The 20,847-nt window shown below is 43.4% G+C and overlaps 1 protein-coding gene across 6 annotated transcripts in view; it reads right to left on the bottom strand.

Annotated features, from left to right (window-relative positions):
* The window catches only part of LOC142095140 (actin-related protein 2/3 complex subunit 1A-A-like), a 41,671-nt gene that overhangs the window by 14,302 nt on the left and 6,522 nt on the right, over nt 1–20,847 (bottom strand). For 2 of the 6 annotated variants that reach the window (XM_075177951.1, XM_075177956.1), the window contains exons 2-3: nt 15,877–15,959; nt 2,137–2,210 (exon numbers count right to left, since the gene is read on the bottom strand). In XM_075177951.1, the coding sequence (XP_075034052.1) occupies nt 2,137–2,210; nt 15,877–15,926 (124 nt within the window). In that variant the 5' untranslated portion in view covers nt 15,927–15,959. Of the gene's footprint in view, nt 1–2,136; nt 2,211–3,134; nt 3,335–7,186; nt 7,266–9,625; nt 9,738–11,573; nt 11,767–15,876; nt 15,960–20,847 lie in introns of those variants that run through there. The other 4 variants (XM_075177952.1, XM_075177955.1, XM_075177953.1 and 1 more) reach the window with 4 other exon arrangements.

The following is a 20,847-nucleotide window of genomic DNA, read 5'->3' on the forward strand; positions in this document are numbered from 1 at the left end:
TGTCCTTATAAGTAAAAATAAATAAATCAGAAACTAGTTTAATACTAGTTAAAAGATACATGACCCCTGTGTTGCTGTGTTTGCTATTCCTGCACTTGGAATAATAAAGCTGTGTTTGAAATGTATGTCTGTCTTTCAAGTCTTGACTCTACACCTGCCATTCACAAGTTGGTGTGAGAAGTGGGATTAAGTCAAGTCCAGATCTTTAGGACTCAAGAGTGACATCATGGAGGCCTTTTTTCACAGGCTCATTTCAATCCAAAAAGGGTTACAAGACTGTAGCCTGAGACAACAGCAAGCAGTACAGCAGGCACAGATGGAGTTTGTAAATTAATACACTTTTGCACTTCGCAGCTGCTCATCAGGAGGAGCTGTAAAATTTAGAGCTGAGGCAGTTTTGCCAACTCTTTCTTTTCAGATGCCGGAGATTCACCTCATTCCTAAGATAAAGGAGGAGAAGATCCGTATGCCTTTATAACCATATTTGAGAGAGTGACCACGGTCCAGACCTGGGCTAAGAGTAACTGGGCAATCCGGCTGGTACCCTTGCTCATACGGGAAGCCTAGTGGCCTATGTGGATTTGGTGGCTGAATATTCTGCGGAATTTTAAAGGATCAAAACAATCTACTTTTGACCATCACTCCTTAATGCCAGATAGTCTTTTCTATTATCCACAGGTCTCTGGCCTTGCACAATGCCTGTACAATTACACCAACAAGTGGCTAGAGCAAAGACTGATATGTGGCCTGGGAAAAAATAGGCGTTAATGTTCAAACTTAATAACACACTTATACAGGCAGTCATATCGTTTGGAAAATAGTGAGGATTAAATTGCTATATATACTAAGACTGCTATTAGTACTGTGCCCTAATACCAGATGGAGCAGAAATTGTGGTCGGTATTACTTAATGGTGGTGCTTAGAAGGCCCCATCACAATTCTGCAATAGGGCCCAGATAGTTCTACTTACGCCTCTGGAAAAGAGGGCAGTCACTTGTTCCTATGGACCCAAGCATACCGACATAAAACCATGCTGTCTTCTCCACCTTACGAGCCTGACACAAATCTTGGAAATAGTGGAACAAGTTCTCAGGTACGTTCTTCTGCGTTCTGCTATAAATTGCCACTGCTAGAATAACAGAAGAACAACCTCTTACCCTTTTTCATCTTTACTGTCCCGGGCTTCAACCAGCTTTTACTGTTTGAGTTGTGATATGGCAGGATGCCTTGGGGTATCCTCAACCTTTAGAGGTAATTGTTAGAGGTGCAACCTTTTTCTGGGCAGAAAATATTTTCCAGAATATTTTGAACATGTGCGACTGATATGGTCAGCCAATTGAAAATGAAGAACTTCACAACAGACACAAGAGTGATTGTATAACCCTAAGATCTGCTGACTTGTCTTTGCTCCAAGTAATAAATAACTATTGGTGCACCCATGCAGGAGAGCAAGCTGTTGGCTAAATGGCAGGGTCCTTTTGAGGTGCCAAGTAGAGTTGAAAGTACAGTATGACATTTCACATACTGACACCCAAATAGGAAGACAAATCAGTCAAATCATCAGGTAGAGGGAAATATCTCCCAGCTGACCTGGAATCTGGACAAAAGTCTTGATCGTGGGGCGATAGGACAGTCCTCTCAAATTAGGACTGTTGGGAGTTATGCGTTCCTTCCTAATTCCACCTTTCCACTCTTGCTAGCTTATATAAAATATACATTTTCCACTTAAGTGCAAAACTAGATGCACAAGGGAAGCCCCTGATTGATTTGTCCATCGCCTCCCAGCAGATGTCACCGTCTTGGCCTCCAAACCAATTCACTTACCAATAAAAACAGCTGCATTTGCACAAAGTAGGTACATGAAGACCATTTACACTACTGGATGGCATTTTTCCATGTTCTAAAATGACCTTCACTCCATACCTCCCAACAGTTGCTATTTGGGCAGAACACATCCAGAAATGCGCATTGCCTTGCGTTCATGGGGGTGTGGTTCAATTGGAACATTGGTTGTTGTTAGGGTTTAAGAAGGTGTGGTTTGAATGCAACTGGGCATGATGTGAACTGAATAGGGCATGGCATGGGTGTCAGTTTTGCTTTTTAACATCTTGGGAGTTATGTTACTTGGGACTTACGAGATCTATCTTTGTTCCAGGCATGACAAGATATGGGATCTGTCCCAAAACTGTAAAGAGACATCACGATGTAGCTGTAAAAAATAAATCATAAATATGTTAAAGGGCATACTTGCATTATATACAGTACTGCTTTATTCTGTGATATCTGCCATGGTGTCACTTCTCATCTAATGGCGTCCCACCCTGAGAGATATACATTATATTAATAATTACTCCTCTGAGGTTGTGGGGGTACTGGAACCTACCTGTAAACGTTTACCCTGCAGGACCTCCTTCTGTTGTAGTGTCCTTTTTCCCTTTGTATTAATTTGCAGATTATTAATTTTAACATCTCTAAAATTCTGCAGTACATTGCTCTGTTGCATTTACGCCTTGACAGATATATATATATATATATTAATAATTATATTACTGACCTCTCTAGAGATCTACAGAACACTGCTTTGTTTTCGTTTAGCACCTGAGAGACACATATTAATATATTCTGCAGATTATTAGTTTACTGCACATTGTAGAGACTTGTAGACCATTGCTCTGTTCCATCTAAGCCTATGACAGACACATATTGATATATATTCTGCAGACTATCATCATCATCATCATCATCTATTATATATAGCACCACTAATACTGCACTCTCTAGAGATCTGCAGAACATTGCTCTGTTCTATCTACGCCTGTGACAGATACATATTGATATATTCTGCAGACTATTAGTTTACTGCACTCTCTAAAGATCTGGGGGTAAATGTATCAAGCTGAGAGTCTTCCGGCGAGTTTGAAAAGTGGAGATGTTGCCTATAGCAACCAATCAGATTCTAGCTGTCATTTTGTAGAATGTACTAAATAAATGATAGCTAGAATCTGATTGGTTTTTCAAACCCGCCGGAAATCTCTCAGCTTGATACATTTACCCCCTGATCTGCAAACAAATGCTCTATTTCACTTTCCCTTGAACAGATATTAATATATTCTGCAGATTGCTAGCTACTAACCTGAATGCTGCAGAAATTCTTCATTTTTATATATTTTTATACCAGCATTGTTGAGACGTGCTGAGACATTCTTTTATTTGTAGTGTAATATGTAGGCGATATAGCAGACAGTGGCTGATTGAGAGAAGTGCAGCATGCAAAGACTTGTGTCAGAGCCAGCAGGGTTTGTTAAGACTTGATTGAAAATATCCCAGGAATACTAAGATTTCACCAGGGTTATACCTGCCCTGTGAAAAGGAAAAATGTCATGGGCTAGTTATACTGCTCATTCTATATAACACTTTCAGGGTGTCAGTTAAGATATTTATTATCTATTAATATTATTTATATGCTGCCAGCATACTCATATTGTTTTAAGGCTTCTTTGTATACTATATCCTACTCTTTGGAATATAATCTTTTTTCCTAGAGAAAGATTTATATTTCTAAAGCAAATGTAACTGATTGACATAAAAAAGCAGAAATGCTGATTAGTTCGGCTGAGTGAATTATATAATTGCTCAGGATAGACCTGCTGTAACAGCTTATCTGTCATTAAACACTGACAGATTACAAAGATCCCTGGGTTCCTGGTTAGATCAGTGTACACATATTGGGAAACGGCGTCAGACCTAGGGCACTTGACAATTAGGGTAGATTACCAGCCTCTTTATATTGGTACAGTGTATTTTATTTGTTAACTAGACACCTTATAGGTTATTTATAACTAAATATAAAACCTTCTACACATCTGTCTCCTTTACACTGCTAGTATGTCTGACAAATCTGTATCCTCCCTTTCATTAACATGTGCAGGTAGATTTACTAAACTTTCTAAAAAGGAGAAGTGAAGATGTTGCCCATAGCAAAAAATCAGATCCTAGCTGTCCATGGGCAACACCTCCACCTTGCCATGGTGTCAATGACCATCTGTTATTGAATCTGATACTGATACAGTGTCCGATGCCATATTTCTTTTACACTACTAGTAGATTTGCATCCTACCTCTCTACCTTTCTGCAGAATATGTTCATATATGTTTCTAAAGAGGTGGTTGGAACAGCAAATACATTTTGTGTATATTAGGAATGAAACTTGAAATGAGGTCTTTCTCATTGACACAAAGTACTAATGGATACCAATGTATATTAAAAAAAATCTGGGATAATGTATGACATGTTTGGAAAACTTTCAAGCACCTGCAATATAACAGATGCAATTAATGTCTCACTGATCAGCTATACAGCGCATTAAAGCACCTTTATTTTTCTTTAAAATAAGTTAGTTCTTCCTAGGGGTGTAACTAGCAATCATATGGCCCCAAAGAATATTCTTTTGGGGAGGGGGGGTGGTGGTGGTGATACATGCCCATGCTCCCCCTGGATGCCCTGTCTCTGCTCTACTGAGTATACACAGTGAATCCCTGTTTAGGCTTTCAGTTCTGGGACTTACAACTGGTGATACCACCAGCGCTAACTCTTTCATGTATCGGGTGAAACAAAAAGAAAGCACTATCACTGGCAAAAACGTCCGTATTCACCGGCAACATCACTTCTTTTTGTTCTTTCTTCAATTTGTATAGAAAAGCTGCTAGATATGCACTTTATACAGACCTATACTTGGCTTAAGTATTCTCCCCCATGCAATTACCAGCCCCTTTTCTCCCACCCATTCACTGCCGAATTCCCTCTCCTCCTCCATGCACTCCACTGTTCCCTCTCCTCCTCCATGCACTCCACTGTTCCCTCTCCTCCTCCATGCACTCCACTGTTCCCTCTCCTCCTTCATGCACTCCACTGTTCCCTCTCCTCCTCCATGCACTCCACTGTTCCCTCTCCTCCTTCATGCACTCCACTGTTCCCTCTCCTCCTTCATGCACTCCACTGTTCCCTCTCCTCCTTCATGCACTCCACTGTTCCCTCTCCTCCTCCATGCACTCCACTGTTCCCTCTCCTCCTTCATGCACTCCACTGTTCCCTCTCCTCCTTCATGCACTCCACTGTTCCCTCTCCTCCATGCACTCCACTGTTCCCTCTCCTCCATGCAATCGACTGTTCCCTCTCCTCCTTCATGCACTCCACTGTTCCCTCTCCTCCTTCATGCACTCCACTGTTCCCTCTCCTCCTTCATGCACTCCACTGTCCCCTCTCCTCCTCCATGCACTCCACTGTTCCCTCTCCTCCTTCATGCACTCCACTGTTCCCTCTCCTCCTCCATGCAGTCCACTGTTCCCTCTCCTCCTTCATGCACTCCACTGTTCCCTCTCCTCCATGCACTCCACTGTTCCCTCTCCTCCTTCATGCACTCCACTGTTCCCTCTCCTCCTCCATGCAGTCCACTGTTCCCTCTCCTCCTTCATGCACTCCACTGTTCCCTCTCCTCCTTCATGCACTCCACTGTTCCCTCTCCTTCATGCACTCCACTGTTTCCTCTCCTCCTTCATGCACTCCACTGTTCCCTCTCCTCCTCCATGCACTCCACTGTTCCCTCTCCTCCTCCATGCACTCCAGTGTTCCCTCTCCTCCTCCATGCACTCCACTGTTCCCTCTCCTCCTCCATGCACTCCACTGTTCCCTCTCCTCCTCCATGCACTCCACTGTTCCCTCTCCTCCTCCATGCAGTCCACTGTTCCCTCTCCTCCTCCAGGCACTCCACTGTTCTCTCTCCTCCTTCATGCACTCCGCTGTTCTCTCTCCTCCTTCATGCACTCTGCTGTTCCCTCTCCTCCTTCATGCACTCCACTGTTCCCTCTCCTCCTTCATGCACTCCACTGTTCCCTCTCCTCCTCCATGCAGTCCACTGTTTCCTCTCCTCCTCCATGCACTCCACTGTTCCCTCTCCTCCTCCATGCAGTCCACTGTTCCCTCTCCTCCTCCATGCACTCCGCTGTTCCCTCTCCTCCATGCAGTCCACTGTTCCCTCTCCTCCTCCATGCACTCCTCTGTTCCCTCTCCTCCTTCATGCACTCCACTGTTCCCTCTCCTCCTCCATGCACTCCACTGTTCCCTCTCCTTCATGCACTCCACTGTTCCCTCTCCTCCTTCATGCACTCCGCTGTTCCCTCTCCTCCATGCAGTCCACTGTTCCCTCTCCTCCTCCATGCACTCCACTGTTCCCTCTCCTCCTCCATGCACTCCGCTGTTCCCTCTCCTCCATGCAGTCCACTGTTCCCTCTCCTCCTCCATGCACTCCTCTGTTCCCTCTCCTCCTTCATGCACTCCACTGTTCCCTCTCCTCCTCCATGCACTCCACTGTTCCCTCTCCTCCATGCACTCCACTGTTCCCTCTCCTCCTCCATGCAGTCCACTGTTCCCTCTCCTCCTTCATGCACTCCACTGTTCCCTCTCCTCCTTCATGCACTCCACTGTTCCCTCTCCTCCTTCATGCACTCCACTGTTCCCTCTCCTCCTCCATGCACTCCTCTGTTCCCTCTCCTCCTTCATGCACTCCACTGTTCCCTCTCCTCCTCCATGCAGTCCACTGTTCCCTCTCCTCCTTCATGCACTCCACTGTTCCCTCTCCTCCTTCATGCACTCCACTGTTCCCTCTACTCCTCCATGCAGTCCACTGTTCCCTCTCCTCCTCCATGCAGTCCACTGTTCCCTCTCCTCCTTCATGCACTCCGCTGTCCCCTTTCCTCCTTCATGCACTCCACTGTCGGCCATCTTGTGGATGGCTTCGGAGCGAGGAGCCAGTTCCAAAACCTCAGTTCTTATCAGGTTTGTTTCTGTAACTATGCTCCAACTGTGAAGTTGAGCTGGAACCGACATACTGGATCTGGAGCAGAGCTGCAATCAAAATGAAGCCCTGGCTTCACAGTTTGGATCTGGAGCTAGTCATCTGTAATTGCACCTCTTTCTTGCTAACTAACTAACTTCTTATAACTAGCTTAAGTTAGAGTAACATTTATTTAAAAGTGTCATTGATTAAACAATTCCATACAAAATACTGGTAGTGGACAAAAAAATCGAATCACCTGTATAAGGGGCGATGGGCCACCACATGCGGCCAGTATGATCTGTATATATTCGCCTTATGCTTGTGAACCCCCTCCCCATCACTCAAATTCTCACCTGCAGCATGGCAGCTCCATGCAGAGCAGAGGTGATCAAGTCATACCTCCCATCATTCCGACAGTCGGGACAAATGTGCCTATGTTTGGAATAACAGGACAGGCGCTCAAATTGGGACAGTCCCATCTACATAGGGACAGACGGTAGGTATGTAATTAGAGCCAGAGCTGTATAACTTGGAGCTCTGTCAACACTAGTTTACTTCTCTGTAATACAGAGATATACTGTATGCAGCTGAGGGCAGACAAAGTAGTGGGGACATATGATAGCACTATCACCAATTTGGCTCACTGTTGCATGGTGAAGCAAATTGCATAATTTTGGCCCTGCCCCCAAAGGTGAAATGCAGGAGGTGTGGCCAAAATTACACTATTTGTGCCTTTCTAGTGAACTGGGCAGGATCTGGAATAAGGACTTGCTTTCATGGCGGTCCGGGACAACTACAAGTAATTTGAGAGTCTCCCAGACATTCTGGTGGTGTAGGCAGGTATGCTATATGTTAATAAATCTACGGTTAGGAGAGCATCTAGTTTTCACTAGCCTTAAGTTTTTCTAACACTGTCTATTGCTGTACTTCCTGTCAGTTGCAAATCATGTCATTGATATAAAATATACTTGATTGTATACATTATAAAAAATACACTAGGTTGAGGGCGTATCATTAGACAAAGGGGGGGGGGGGTTTGGCTTACTTTATACAAGTCAAACAATAAAAGATGCTTGGTACAGCCCCCAGATTATGTGGTGGAAATGAAAACAATAGATAAAACATTTTGTGAACAAAAAATTATGTCTAAGGTTTATCACAGGTTGTCATTCCAACTAGCATGTCAATAGCTATATGGGGAGGTGGGTGTAAATATCATGTGAATTGTTAATGTTGAGAATGTATCTGTGGTAACCTTCACATAACGTATTATGATGTGTGAGCTGAACATCCCTGGGTAATTATCATCATCATCATCATTTATTTATGTAGCGCCAACATATTCCGTAGCGCTTTACAATTGGGGACAAACACAGTAAACTAATAAACAAACTGGGTAAAACAGACAAAGAGGTGAGAAGGCCCTGCTCGCAAGTTTAGAATCTATGGGGCATATTCAATTGTCCGCGGGATTGCCGAAAATCCCGTGGTCCGTGCACGATTACCGATATTACGGTAATCGTGCGCAGAAAAACATGTAATACGGTAATCCGGTAATTTACTCGCTGGATTTCAGCTCGCGGCTCCCTGAGCCGCGAGCTGAAATCCAGCTACAAATTACCGTATTACATTTATTAGTTTTTCCGCGGCAGGATTTTCGGCGATCCCGCCGACAATTGAATATGCCCCTATGAATTATATTTCTTGTAATGTCACATTACCTGGTATGATGTGTGAGCTGGATGTCCTGAGCATTAAGCATTGTAATGTCAAATTACCTGGTATGATGTGTGAGCCGGACATCTCTGAGCATTAAAGTATAAGCTATAATATCACATTACGTGGTATGATGTGTGAGTTGGACATCTCTGAGCATTAGAGTATATGCTGTAATGTCACATTACCTAGTATGATGTATGAGCTGGATGTCTCAGAATATTAGAGTATATGCTGGTAATGTCACATTACTTGGCATGATGTGTGAGCTGGACATCTCTGAGCATTAGAGTATATGCTGTAATATCACATTGCTCAGTATGATGTGTGAGCTGGACATCTCTGAACAGCAGAATGTATGCTGATAATGACATATTACTTGGTATGATGTGTAAGCTGGACATCTCTGAGCATTAGAGTATATGCTGTAATATCACATTACCTGGTATGATGTGTAAGCTGGACATCTCTGAGCATTAGAGTATATGCTGTAATATCACATTACCTGGTATGATGTGTAAGCTGGACATCTCTGAGCATTAGAGTATATGCTGTAATATCACATTACTTGGCATGATGTGTGAGCTGGACATCTCTGAGCAATAGAGTATATGCTGTAATATCACATTGCTCAGTATGATGTGTGAGCTGGACATCTCTGAACAGCAGAATGTATGCTGATAATGACATATTACTTGGTATGATGTGTAAGCTGGACATCTCTGAGCATTAGAGTATATGCTGTAATATCGCATTACCTGGTATGATGTGTAAGCTGGACATCTCTGAGCATTAGAGTATATGCTGTAATATCACATTACCTGGTATGATGTGTGAGCTGGACATCTCTGAGCAATAGAGTATATGCTGTAATATCACATTGCTCAGTATGATGTGTGAGCTGGACATCTCTGAGCAGCAGAATGTATGCTGGTAATGTCACATTAGCTGGTATGATGTATGAGCAGGACGTCTCAGAATATTAGAGTATATGCTGGTAATGTCACATTACTTGGCATGATGTGTGAGCTGGACATCTCTGAGCATCAGAAAGTATGCTGGTAATGTCACATTACCTGGTATGATGTGAGCTGGATGTCTCCGAGGCTGCTGCTGGATTCTAAATGTTTCAATATTTCTGAACAGGGTGGGGACAGGCAGGTATTTAACACTGCCTGGGGCTCTCAGATGTGCACTGGTATGCTGGAGGAGGAGCCATAGGAGAAAATTAAATTACTTTTTGTGACTAAATCCACACTGAGAGTTGACACTGCCCTAGGCACTATGAATGAATACACTATAAATTCATTATTTTGCACCCAGTATGCTAAACCAACAATCCCACAAAGATATTTTTTTTCTTGTAATAGCAAGTTAAGTACTGTTTAAGCATGCATCATATCATTGTTTTTAGCTGTCCAACTATATCCTACTACAATCAAACTTAATTTAACCAGTTCATAAGTCAATCTGTATTTCAGTTATGTAGCATTTATAAATTGACCAAGCTAACTCGCACCTGAATATATTAAGAACACAAAGGCAGAACTGTATTACCTATAATATATTTTTCAGTACTTGAGCCTCCTCTTGGGGGCTAGTTGAGGAAGCACCTTCCTCCCCCTAGACACATTCATGTGGGGAATCTAGCAGTTCTGGCACTACCCCTGCCCTTCCTCATGCTTTGTTAGTTTTCTTGGCACTGGGGTGCATTATCCCTACCACACAATTCTAGGGATAGTGCATCCCAGTGCTAGTGAACAAATTGCAAAGGGTTAAGGCTGGGGGTCACCCTCTCACTATGCAAGTTTCCTGTTTGGAGATAACTGAGGCAAAACCCCCTACCCCTAAATCTCTTTTGTCTCAGACCCCACCTTATCTATGCCACAGTTTGGGACAATGCTGGTCCAGGCACAGATCGACCCACATTCTCCCTCTGCCCTCCCTTCCAATCTACTTCATAACCTGCCACCTGTGATATAAATAACACTATTATCAGACACATATTTGGCCTAAATCCATACCTAGCAAACATTTGTGGTAATATTTTCGATTAACACCCTACTTCTCACAGCCCCTCCCAACAGCCCAAACTAGCTAAACAGCCCAAGTGTAGCCGGTGATACACCAATTGAGGGTGCCACTTTGGAATTGGAACAGGATGAGGGGGATATTTGTGTAGCCGACGAGCGCGCTAATGAGGATGTTGAGGCTGAGGATGATGACAACAACATCTTGCCACAGTAGAGTTCATTAACAGCACTGTTACCTTAGGTGGTTTATGGCCATTGTTACCTTGTTTTGTGGGGACCCAAACAAACCAAGCACTTCAGCCACAAGGAGTGGAACTTTTGTGGCTGAAGTGCTTGGTTTGTTAAAGTGTCCATGTCCTTTTTAAGATCCAACATAATGGTGGGTGGGAGGGCCCAAGGACAATTCCATCTTGCACCACTTTTCTTTTCTGCCACTGCTGTGTGAGAATGTGTCCTAGATGTGCTAGGAACTGCCGTGTGTTTGAGTCATTGCTCTGTCTTAGCATCCAGCCAGGTCGCTGCAGTATTTGACCGAAAGTGTATGAAAATAATAATGTGATCTGTGAGGTGGTCAAAATTGACTGCACATCAGGCGCATATGCTGCCAAAGCGAAGGTGGATGCAATTCGATATGTGTACGCCAACAAATCTGCACCAGCCCCTGCATGTTTAAAATATTTTAATGAGCTTACATTCACAATATATTGATTAGAAATTAAAGAAGCAGCGTTGCTGATCTTTAAATGCACCAGCTTTAACAAGCTTTATAAATTTGCCAACCAAACTATGTAATGCGTGAATTATCTAAGAAAACAAAAGGAGAACATTTTTAAATGTAATTTAATATGAAAAAACAGTCAAAATGCTTAAGGTTAACAAAAACAGAATAGTAATAGTATGACATAAAGTATTAAAATGCAAACATGTTTCCTTGAAATAAAAAGGTATAAAAACAGAAACAGAAAATGCACTTATTTTTCCATAACTGTACCTGGCAGAGGTTGGAAAATTGGACAAATCTTCAATATCCAATTTACTCCCAAGGAAATGACAATAGTTAACAATTTTTCATGTTTTTTGAACACATTCCTTTTTGCCAACATCCCAGCTTCAAATGAATTCACTCAAGTAAGACCTCTGAGTAGCTAATTGGATTAACGACCTAAGTTGCTTCATTTGTATGCAAGACTGTTTATAGTGAAGAAATCTGTAAAATATGAATTTCCTCAGAAACATACCAACATCATAAATTTACACACAGATGCATACTAGACACAAATAGGAAATATTTATTATTTGGGACAATGCTATATTTCCATGGCTTCGTTAGTAAGCTGATATCTAAACTCGACCAGGGCCGGATTTACCGCTAGGCAACCTAGGCAATTGCCTAGGGCCCAGCGGTCACCAGAGGGCCCTCCCAGGGTCGGCGGTGAGACCAACCTTTAAAAATGGGCCGCTATTTATGGGCCAGTGCTATGTGCTTGCCCCCTGGGCTAAAGTCTGCCAGCCAGCCCCTGAATAGGGGTATATGTTATGCTAAAAACTATAGTGCTATGGATTTTTTCAGGGAGGGGGCCCCAAACCAGTATCTTGCCTAGGGCCCCATGAGGTCTAAATCTGGCTCTGAACTCGACATATATCATGGGCCTATGTACACTACTTAAAAATAGATACAGAGACTTATGCAGGTATGAATTAGCTTCCTATATGAAACCAAGGACTGAAAAATGACCACACTATGTCCAACAGCATTTGTTGTGTCATAAAGCTTTATCACACAGAGGCTGTTGTGGGAGTGACACCCAGTCTAGCTGAGTGTAAGAATGCATTTATGATAGGACAATGGCCACTGCAGGATGCTAGTGTTACAGGTTTCCAATTAGCATCTGAAGGGTCAAGTAACTGTTATAGAAAGTTGTAGAGAGCACACATGGGATAGACATATGTCAGCTTTCAAGTCTTCTGGTTTATTATTAGTCAGAAATATCTAGAACATTCCCCTATTGCTGCTATGCTACTCTCTCCAGCGCCCTCTACTGTATCCTCCACAACTTTTATTATTATTATTATTAATAATATTTATTTATAAGGCGCCACAAGGCATCCGCAGCGCCGTACAGAGACAAACAAAATTACAATACAATGGGAGACAGCACAGTACAGTAAACACAGCAACTCAGTAAGCTCAATGCACAGCTAGAGAGGGTGGGGAAGGGGGAGGGAGGATCCGCAAACGACGGGGCCCAAGAAGGAGGGCGCGGAAGACAGGGAGACCCCCAGGGGGGAGGAGGGAGCGAGAGTGGACGTGGAGTGGAGGACCCTCGAGGAGGAGGGCTAAGTAGCTGGAGAGCAGAGTTAGAAGTGGTGGAAACAGGAGGAGAGATGGCCCTGCTCAGAGGAGCGTACAATCTAAGGGGAGGGGTGGACAGACAGAGAGACGCAGGGGAGAGAGGGAGAGTAGGGGGACGGAGGCAGAAGATAAGGTAGGAAGTTAAGTGGGAGACAGAAATGCTTTAAGAAAAAGATGGGTTTTTAGGGCCCGTTTGAAACTGGACAGATTAGGGGAAGTTCTGATGGAGGGAGGGAGCTTGTTCCAGTGGAGGGGGGCAGCGCGGGCGAAGTCTTGGATACGTGCGTGGGAGGAGGTTATAAGGGGGGAAGAGAGGCGACGGTCAGAGGCAGAACGGAGAGGGCGGGATGGAGCATGAATAGTGAGGAGGGTGGAGATGTAGGGCGCAGTGGAGTTGGCGAGGGCCTTGTAGGTGAGTGTGAGGAGCTTAAAGAGGATTCTGAAGGGGAATGGGAGCCAGTGAAGGGCTAGGTAGAGGGGGGAGACAAAAGAGGAGCGGCGAGAGAGGAAAATAAGCCTAGCTGCAGCGTTAAGGACGGATCGAAGGGGATCGAGATGAGAGTGGGGGAGGCCAGTGAGGAGGAGGTTGCAGTAGTCCAGGCGGGAGATGATCAGAGAGTGGATAAGGCATTTGGTGGCATCTTGGGAGAGGAAGGGCCGGATGCGAGCGATGTTGCGCAGCTGGAAGCGGCAGGATTTAGCAATAGAGAGGATGTGGGGGCCAAAGGAGAGAGAGGAGTCGAGGATGACACCAAGGCAGCGAAGTTGGCGGACAGGGGAGATAGAGGTGTTGTCGACAGTGATGGAGAGGTCAGAAGGGGATGGGGTATGAGAGGGAGGAAAAACTATGAGCTCAGTTTTGGCAAGGTTAAGTTTAAGGAATCGAGAGGACATCCAGGAGGAGATGGCAGAGAGGCAGGCGGACACCCTAGAGAGGAGGGAGGGAGAGAGATCAGGAGAGGAGAGGTAAAGTTGAGTGTCGTCAGCGTAAAGGTGGTAGCTGAAGCCGAAGGAGCTGATGAGTTCACCCAGGGAGGAGTTGTATAGAGAGAAGAGTAAGGGTCCCAGAACAGAGCCCCGAGGGACCCCGACTGGAAGGGTGGATGGGGGGGAGAGAGACCCAGAGTTGGTGACAGAGAAGGAACGGTGAGTAAAGTAAGAGGTGAACCAGGACAGGACTGGGCCGGAGAGGCCGAAAGACTGGAGGGTGTGAAGGAGGAGGGGGTGGTCAACGGTGTCAAAGGCTGCAGAGAGGTCAAGGAGGATGAGGACCTAGCGTCCTACTAAACCAAGGCCTATCTCCTGCTATCAAATATAAGGGCCTACTGCCCTGCTAGCAACCAGGACCTAGAGTCCCTCTAACCACAAGGACCTAATGTCCTTCTAACAACTACAGGGCTGCTGCCCTGCTACCCTATAAGGAGCCTTGTGCCCCACTAACTCAGAGGCAAGTGCCTCTCTACAAGTTTGGGCCTTGTGCCCAACTAACTATTGGGCTTTGTGCCCAAGCTACCTATAAGGCTTTGCGCCCAAACAACTACCTACTGGAGCTTGTGTCCAAACAACTATCTATTACCTGGCTAACTATGGGGCCTAATGCCAAACATACCCTGCCTATAGCCTAACAGCGGCAGGACCTTATACCCACTACTGGTGCCACGGGTCTAGTGCCCGAATTGCAGCAGGGCCTTATACCCTTCTCTGGGAGTGAGGAGTGCGGGCGGGGGCCCAGGAGAGATGGTGCCCAGAAGAGGGTCTTCAGGTCGCAGAGTAGCTCCTAGCCCTGACAAAGGCTCTCTGCTCCGGTGCCTCTTTCGTGCCGTCTTCTATCTTCTGCTCTTGATCACCCCGTCGCCTTGTTCGGCATCTTCTTCTCTTCTCTACTTGACCGCGCCGCCTCTTGCCTGACGTCCTCTTCAGTCTCTCTCCACCGAGGAACTGAAATTGGCAGTGCACGCGCCGGCTTAGATAGCTGACGGCGAGCCAACTTCATGCAGCATCGATGTGATGCTGCGCGGGGACGTGGCGGGCCCTGATTGGCTCACCGTGGCTGCAAACATTCAAACGGCAGAGAGGTGAGGCCTGATTGGCTCACCGCCCTGGCCAAACAGGGAGCAGCGCCACGGGAACGGAAGGAGCCATCGAATACTCTCCCCACAGGTAAGCCCCCCACATCCACATATACTGGTTACGTCTTGCCTTTAAACATTGATTATAGCAGCAATGTAGTGACAAATTAAATATGGAATCACACATTGACTATACCAGCAGCAGGGCTGCCAACAGAAATTGTGGTGCCCAGTACAAAGGAAACAGACAGGACCCCCTTCTAGCTTTTTTTTGAAACTCTCTTCAAAAGAGCCCTCCCCAAGTGGCGTAAAGAAACATCCCCATACTGAACGTCAACCCCCCCAGACTGATTAGGCTTCCGTCACAACACAGTTAACACCTACGTTTTTTACTTATAGCATGACAGAGCTTACACCAGCTGTCACACTAGACTCTCGCAGGATCAGCTGCTTACAGACACCTCCAGGGACCTGAACTGCACAGGGTACACATCCACAGGCACCTGCCGAGCACAGCGCATGATGTGAGCAGACTGCACTTTACACAGGTATACTCCACCCCTCCACCATAGTAGGGACACAACATGATCCACCCGAGGATCAGCATCCTGAGGGAGTAATATGAGCTATCACTTTTTTTTCCTTTACTGTCAACACTTTACGTTTGTTTGAATGTCTGATATAAAAATGATAAAATGACTGTATATCTGTTTTGTATGGTCAAGTATGATGCAAGCTGGTAAGTTGTAATTTTCTCCACTGATGTGCACTTTCCCTCAAGCATCCAACACTGGGCCTGATTCATTAAGGCACACATACCGAGTGCAATGTGCGTTTGTTTAAAAACACAGGTACATCGGGTATATATTCACCTGAATTCAACAAGGAGCGGATGGGAAGATACGTGTGGTGCTGAATTCATGTCTAGGTCGGCTCTGCTCTGCTCTACTAGACACTGCAGGATACATCCAATACATATGTGGAATATAAAATCACAAAATAATGACACGGGAATTAAAAAAAAAAAATGGTTCTACTAATGTCACTTGTTAATAATAAAGGCATTAATGATAAAACATTAAAAAATTTTAAAAAAGTGTTTTTCCCCCATGAAATACATTTATTATATGTTATGAACGACTACTGTACATAAAATACATTTTTACAGTTGCTCCTGATTGGAGACACATATCCTAGCATACATACTTAGCCCTCATCACTAGTGATCAGCACTTAGACTAGACCTGTAGCTGGTGCAAGAGATATGGCTGAAAAACTAGTAACTGAGAGATGCCCAGAGCTGAAATCAGCTGCTGCGTGCGCTCGAGATTGGCAAACTTGTAAAACGTACCTTTTACAAGAGTCAAACTGATGGTGAGTCAGTACAGCACCCCAATGTGAAAGGTTTTTATGAATCTGGTCAGACTTAAAAAAAAAAATTCAAAATATATTGATTCTTCTACCATGTCTTATTTTGATACATATTGTAATAGTAGAATGGTGGAAGTTTACTTTAATGATAGTGTGCAAATTAGCATCTCAGACAGTCCCGTAGAATTCTGTATGGATAAAAAAGCAATTTGTAGCCCCTTGTAGAAACTAGCTATGGTCTACTTAATCTGTCCACCCTCCAGTGTGTTCTCTGAGTGTTTAGCACAGCCAGGAACATTGTGAGCGATTGTCGTAGGTAGCTACTTCCCAAAAATGTAGAAAAACTGTTGTTCATCAAAATTAGCTACAAATTCTATGAGGAAAACCATTGTTCTTGCCAATTACAAACAGAATCTCTAACATTGGATTCCAGTGATGATAATATTGACATCAGTGATGAGGAGGATGGGGGTGATGACATTGTTAACATTAAGGAAGGTGACCTTTGTTAGCCTAAAGCCTATTAATAAAGTGTTAAAATCCATATCTATTCAATTATATTCTATTCTATAAGGGCTGCATAGTGGCTGAGTGGTTAGCACTTCTGCCTCACAACACTGGGGTCATGAGTTAAGTTCCCGACTGTTATGCACGTTTTGTCGCTATCCAATAAAAATTGTCCAATCTCGATTTGTGTTTCCAACACACAAATATTTATTCTCAAAAAGTAGCAAAATAATTCAAGCGAAATAATAATAAGTACAGACGTTACTTATCGCAGGCGCCCTGGATCCAGTGAACAGTCATTCAGGTCTGAAGTCTGTGGTCAAGATGACTGTCCACTAGATGAAAAGCTCCTGCTTATATGCAGACAGAAATACAGTAAAACAATGCAGATGGTGTGGCTTGCTTCTATTGGTCCAGGTTTCAGGAAGGTCCAGGAGGTTGCAGATCATAGGCTAGTTCAAACTAAAGAATCCAAAGGTGGGGGTCATCTCTCCAGGAGATGTGCTCCGATCTTCCCGCCAAGACTCCAGTTACAACTAGTCCATTAGCATTTTATAGTCAGCATCATATTAAAGGTTTATTCCCTAACATCAATAACTAGAGTATGCAATGTGCAATCTCTTCGCCGAATGAACCGGACAGCTGCTGATGAATAGGGAATTAAAATGATACCAGACATGACACATTTCCTTGACCTGTACCATATGTTTTACTAATATGCATATAACTTATATTACACATAAACACTACTATATTTCGACACAAATAACTGTGTTGCAACTACAATTAATGTGTACTATTTACAAAAGTGTGTGTTTGTGCGAATGTACATAAAGGTGTAAAAACTGTTATTGCCACGTGTTGCGGCTGGGTACGCCCTTCCGCGCTTAGCGTGCTCTACGCATATTTTCAGACAAAGACAACCAAGTTTTCTTGATGTTAATTGAAATGACTTTATACAATTTGCTGACTTCGACACGACCATGGTCTTATCGGTGCAGTTTGTATGTTCTTCCCATGTTTGTGCTCCGGTGTTCTCCTACACTCCAAAAACAAAAAACATACAAGTAGGTTAATTGGCTGTGTGTTAGGGAATTTAGACTGTAAGCTCCTATGTGGCAGGGACTGATGTGAGTCAATTCTCTGTACAGCGCTGCTAAATTAGTGGCGCTTTATAAATAGCTGATGATGATGATGAAGATATTCTACAGTTCAACAAGCAACAATCAAAGTATTTTCTTTTGTGGGGGCCCAAACAAATCAAACACTTCAGCCACAAAAGTGGCATTCCTGACCACTTACTTTCTCAATCCTTTTCACTTCTGGGGTGGGCTCACTTTGGGATATCTTCTTTTTAAATTATGTTTCATAGATATTGTAAATGTTTTTTAAGCTGCCATGTGTTTGTGCCTTTGCTGTGTCACTATTTTTAGCCAGCCAGCTCGCTGCAGCCTTTGGCCAATATTGGTGAAAATATTGACAGTTTTGTGGTGGTCATTAGAAAATAGACTGTAAATGACTGTGATACATAAATAAAAATAAAAAAAAATACAATAATAGTGCAACACTTTTTGTACAAATACTAATCAAAAATCCCTGCCTTTCTTTGTTGAAAGGGGCTCAATAAAGATCAAACTTTGTCCCCCTAGTGTTGGAAAACTTACTAGAAGCTTTCTTTAACTTTTGCCTTTAGGATGATAATCTGTTTAATAGTGTTTATGAAACCGCTTTCCACACGTGCTGTCCCCTACTGTAGGAAAACTTACTAGAAATTTTCTGCAGCTTCTCTGTAATGCTTTTTATCTCATACCTGCCAACTCTCCCGGAATGTCCAGGAGACTCCCGCATTTTGCGAGAGTCTCCCGGGCGAGTGTGGAAATCTCCCGATTTCTGCCCACTTCACTAGGAAGTGCCCCACTTCCTAGTGAAGTGGGCAGAATTAGATCCCAAACGCCGCGATTCCCGGTGAATCACGGCATTTGGCCCCACCCCCCGCTGTCAAATGACGCGTTTGCGTCATGCCGTCACAGGGGGCGGGGCCAAAATGACGCGATTTTGTCCGTCCCGCCCCCCTCCACTGGCTGGCTCCCGGAAGGGAGCTGAAGAAAGTCGGCAAGTATGTTTTATCTTTTGCAATTTTCTTTAATGTTCTCCTTCCTTAAGGGTGAGATCACCCTTAGTCTCCCATAATGCAGCAATCATATAGAATGTAAAACAAATAAGAAGCATCTAGCATAGAACGGTTTTGAAAAATCTTCAAAATTTTTTGTAATAATGCAATAATTACACTCACATTTCATTAAACAATAAAATATATAAAACTGATATGTGCAGATACTCCTACCGGAAAAGAGGACTGAACAAACGCAGTGTATCACATCCTAAATTTGCCCCTGGGTGCTAAATACATTGGAAGATACTGCCAATCTATAGATGTTATTGAATCTGTTCAAAAACGAAAAGGCCTCAGCTCTGCTTTTCCAATGCATTTGGACTGAATTACACAGTCTTAAGCAAGGTGGATATTTTTCATTTTCTGTAGTACTCATTTCAAAGACTTGCAATAAAACTTAACCTACTAAAACATGTAAAATATGTAAAGTTTACGTAGTTAAGAAGTCATAGGCTGTCGTGAATGTCATTTGTGTTCAGCCATGAATTGCATGCAATTGCGTTCACTGACGCAATGTTCCTTTCTGATCGTGTGCAGAGCTATTCAGGCAAGATACGCTACGCGAATGGGCGTACGTCCGAACGTGAATTGGGCACAAAATGTTCAGGCACTGTTGGTATAATGAATGTTTGATTGCACTGATGGTATAATCAAGGTATGGGGACATTACTATAATCAATGTGTGGAAAACTATATAATCAATGTCTGCAGACACTGCTGGTAAAATCCATATGTAGGGGTACTGCTGATATAATCAATATGTGATTGTATTGCTGGTATAATCAATGTGTGATTTCATTGCTGAAATAGTCCATATGTTCAGGCAATTCTGGTATAATGAATGTCTGCTCTCACTTATGGTATAATCAAAGTATGGGGACATTACTCTAATCAATGTGTGCAGACACTGCTGCTATAACCAATATCATCATCATCATTTATTTATATAGCGCCAACATATTCCATAGCGCTTTACAATTGGGGACAAACATAGTAAACTAATAAACAAACTGGGTAAACAGACAGAGGTGAGAAGGTCCTGCTCGCAAGCTTACAATCTATGGGACAATGGGAGTTTGATACATGAGGTTAAGTCTACATTTTGCATTTCGGTCCAGCCAAACTGCAAAGGTAAAAGTGACTCATAAGCTAAATGATCTTGTCACACAACAATGTTGGTCAAGGGGTAGTTGTCTTGTGTGAAATTGTGTAACGGGTGGTAATAGGGTATTGTAGTAAGGTTAAGAGGGTGGTTGAGGAATATTATAAGCTTGTCTGAAGAGGTGGGTTTTCAGAGAACGCTTGAAAGTTTGTAGACCAGAGGAGAGTCTTATTGTGTGACAGCATTGCTGGTATACTCTAAATGGGATTACATTGCTGATAAAATCAATGTGCAGTTCTGGTATAATTAATGTGTGGGTGGGGGTGGGTTGCTGATTATATGAACAGTGTGTGGGGTACTCATAGTATAATTAATGTGTGCTGGGAACTTTTGGTTTAATCAATAAGTGCATACTTTATTGTTTATCAATAACTAGATGCTTTCTATACTTTATATAGATTACACAAACCTCAGTGTTTTAGTTTTAGTTATAAAAACATCTTCGTGTTTTGTTTTTGGTGAACAAACCTCATGTATAACAATAAGAAACAAAGAAAGAAAAATTTCAAGCGCTGCATATATCTCTAATTGGATCCATATAAAAAAATCATATCAAAAGAAATTTAGAAATTATATTTTAATTCATCCAATCTTCTTTGCAGATCTTCTGTTTCTACACAGTTTCTCAAG

This window comes from Mixophyes fleayi, chromosome 6 (genome assembly GCF_038048845.1).
Source record: "Mixophyes fleayi isolate aMixFle1 chromosome 6, aMixFle1.hap1, whole genome shotgun sequence".
Taxonomy (NCBI): Eukaryota; Metazoa; Chordata; class Amphibia; order Anura; family Limnodynastidae; genus Mixophyes; species Mixophyes fleayi.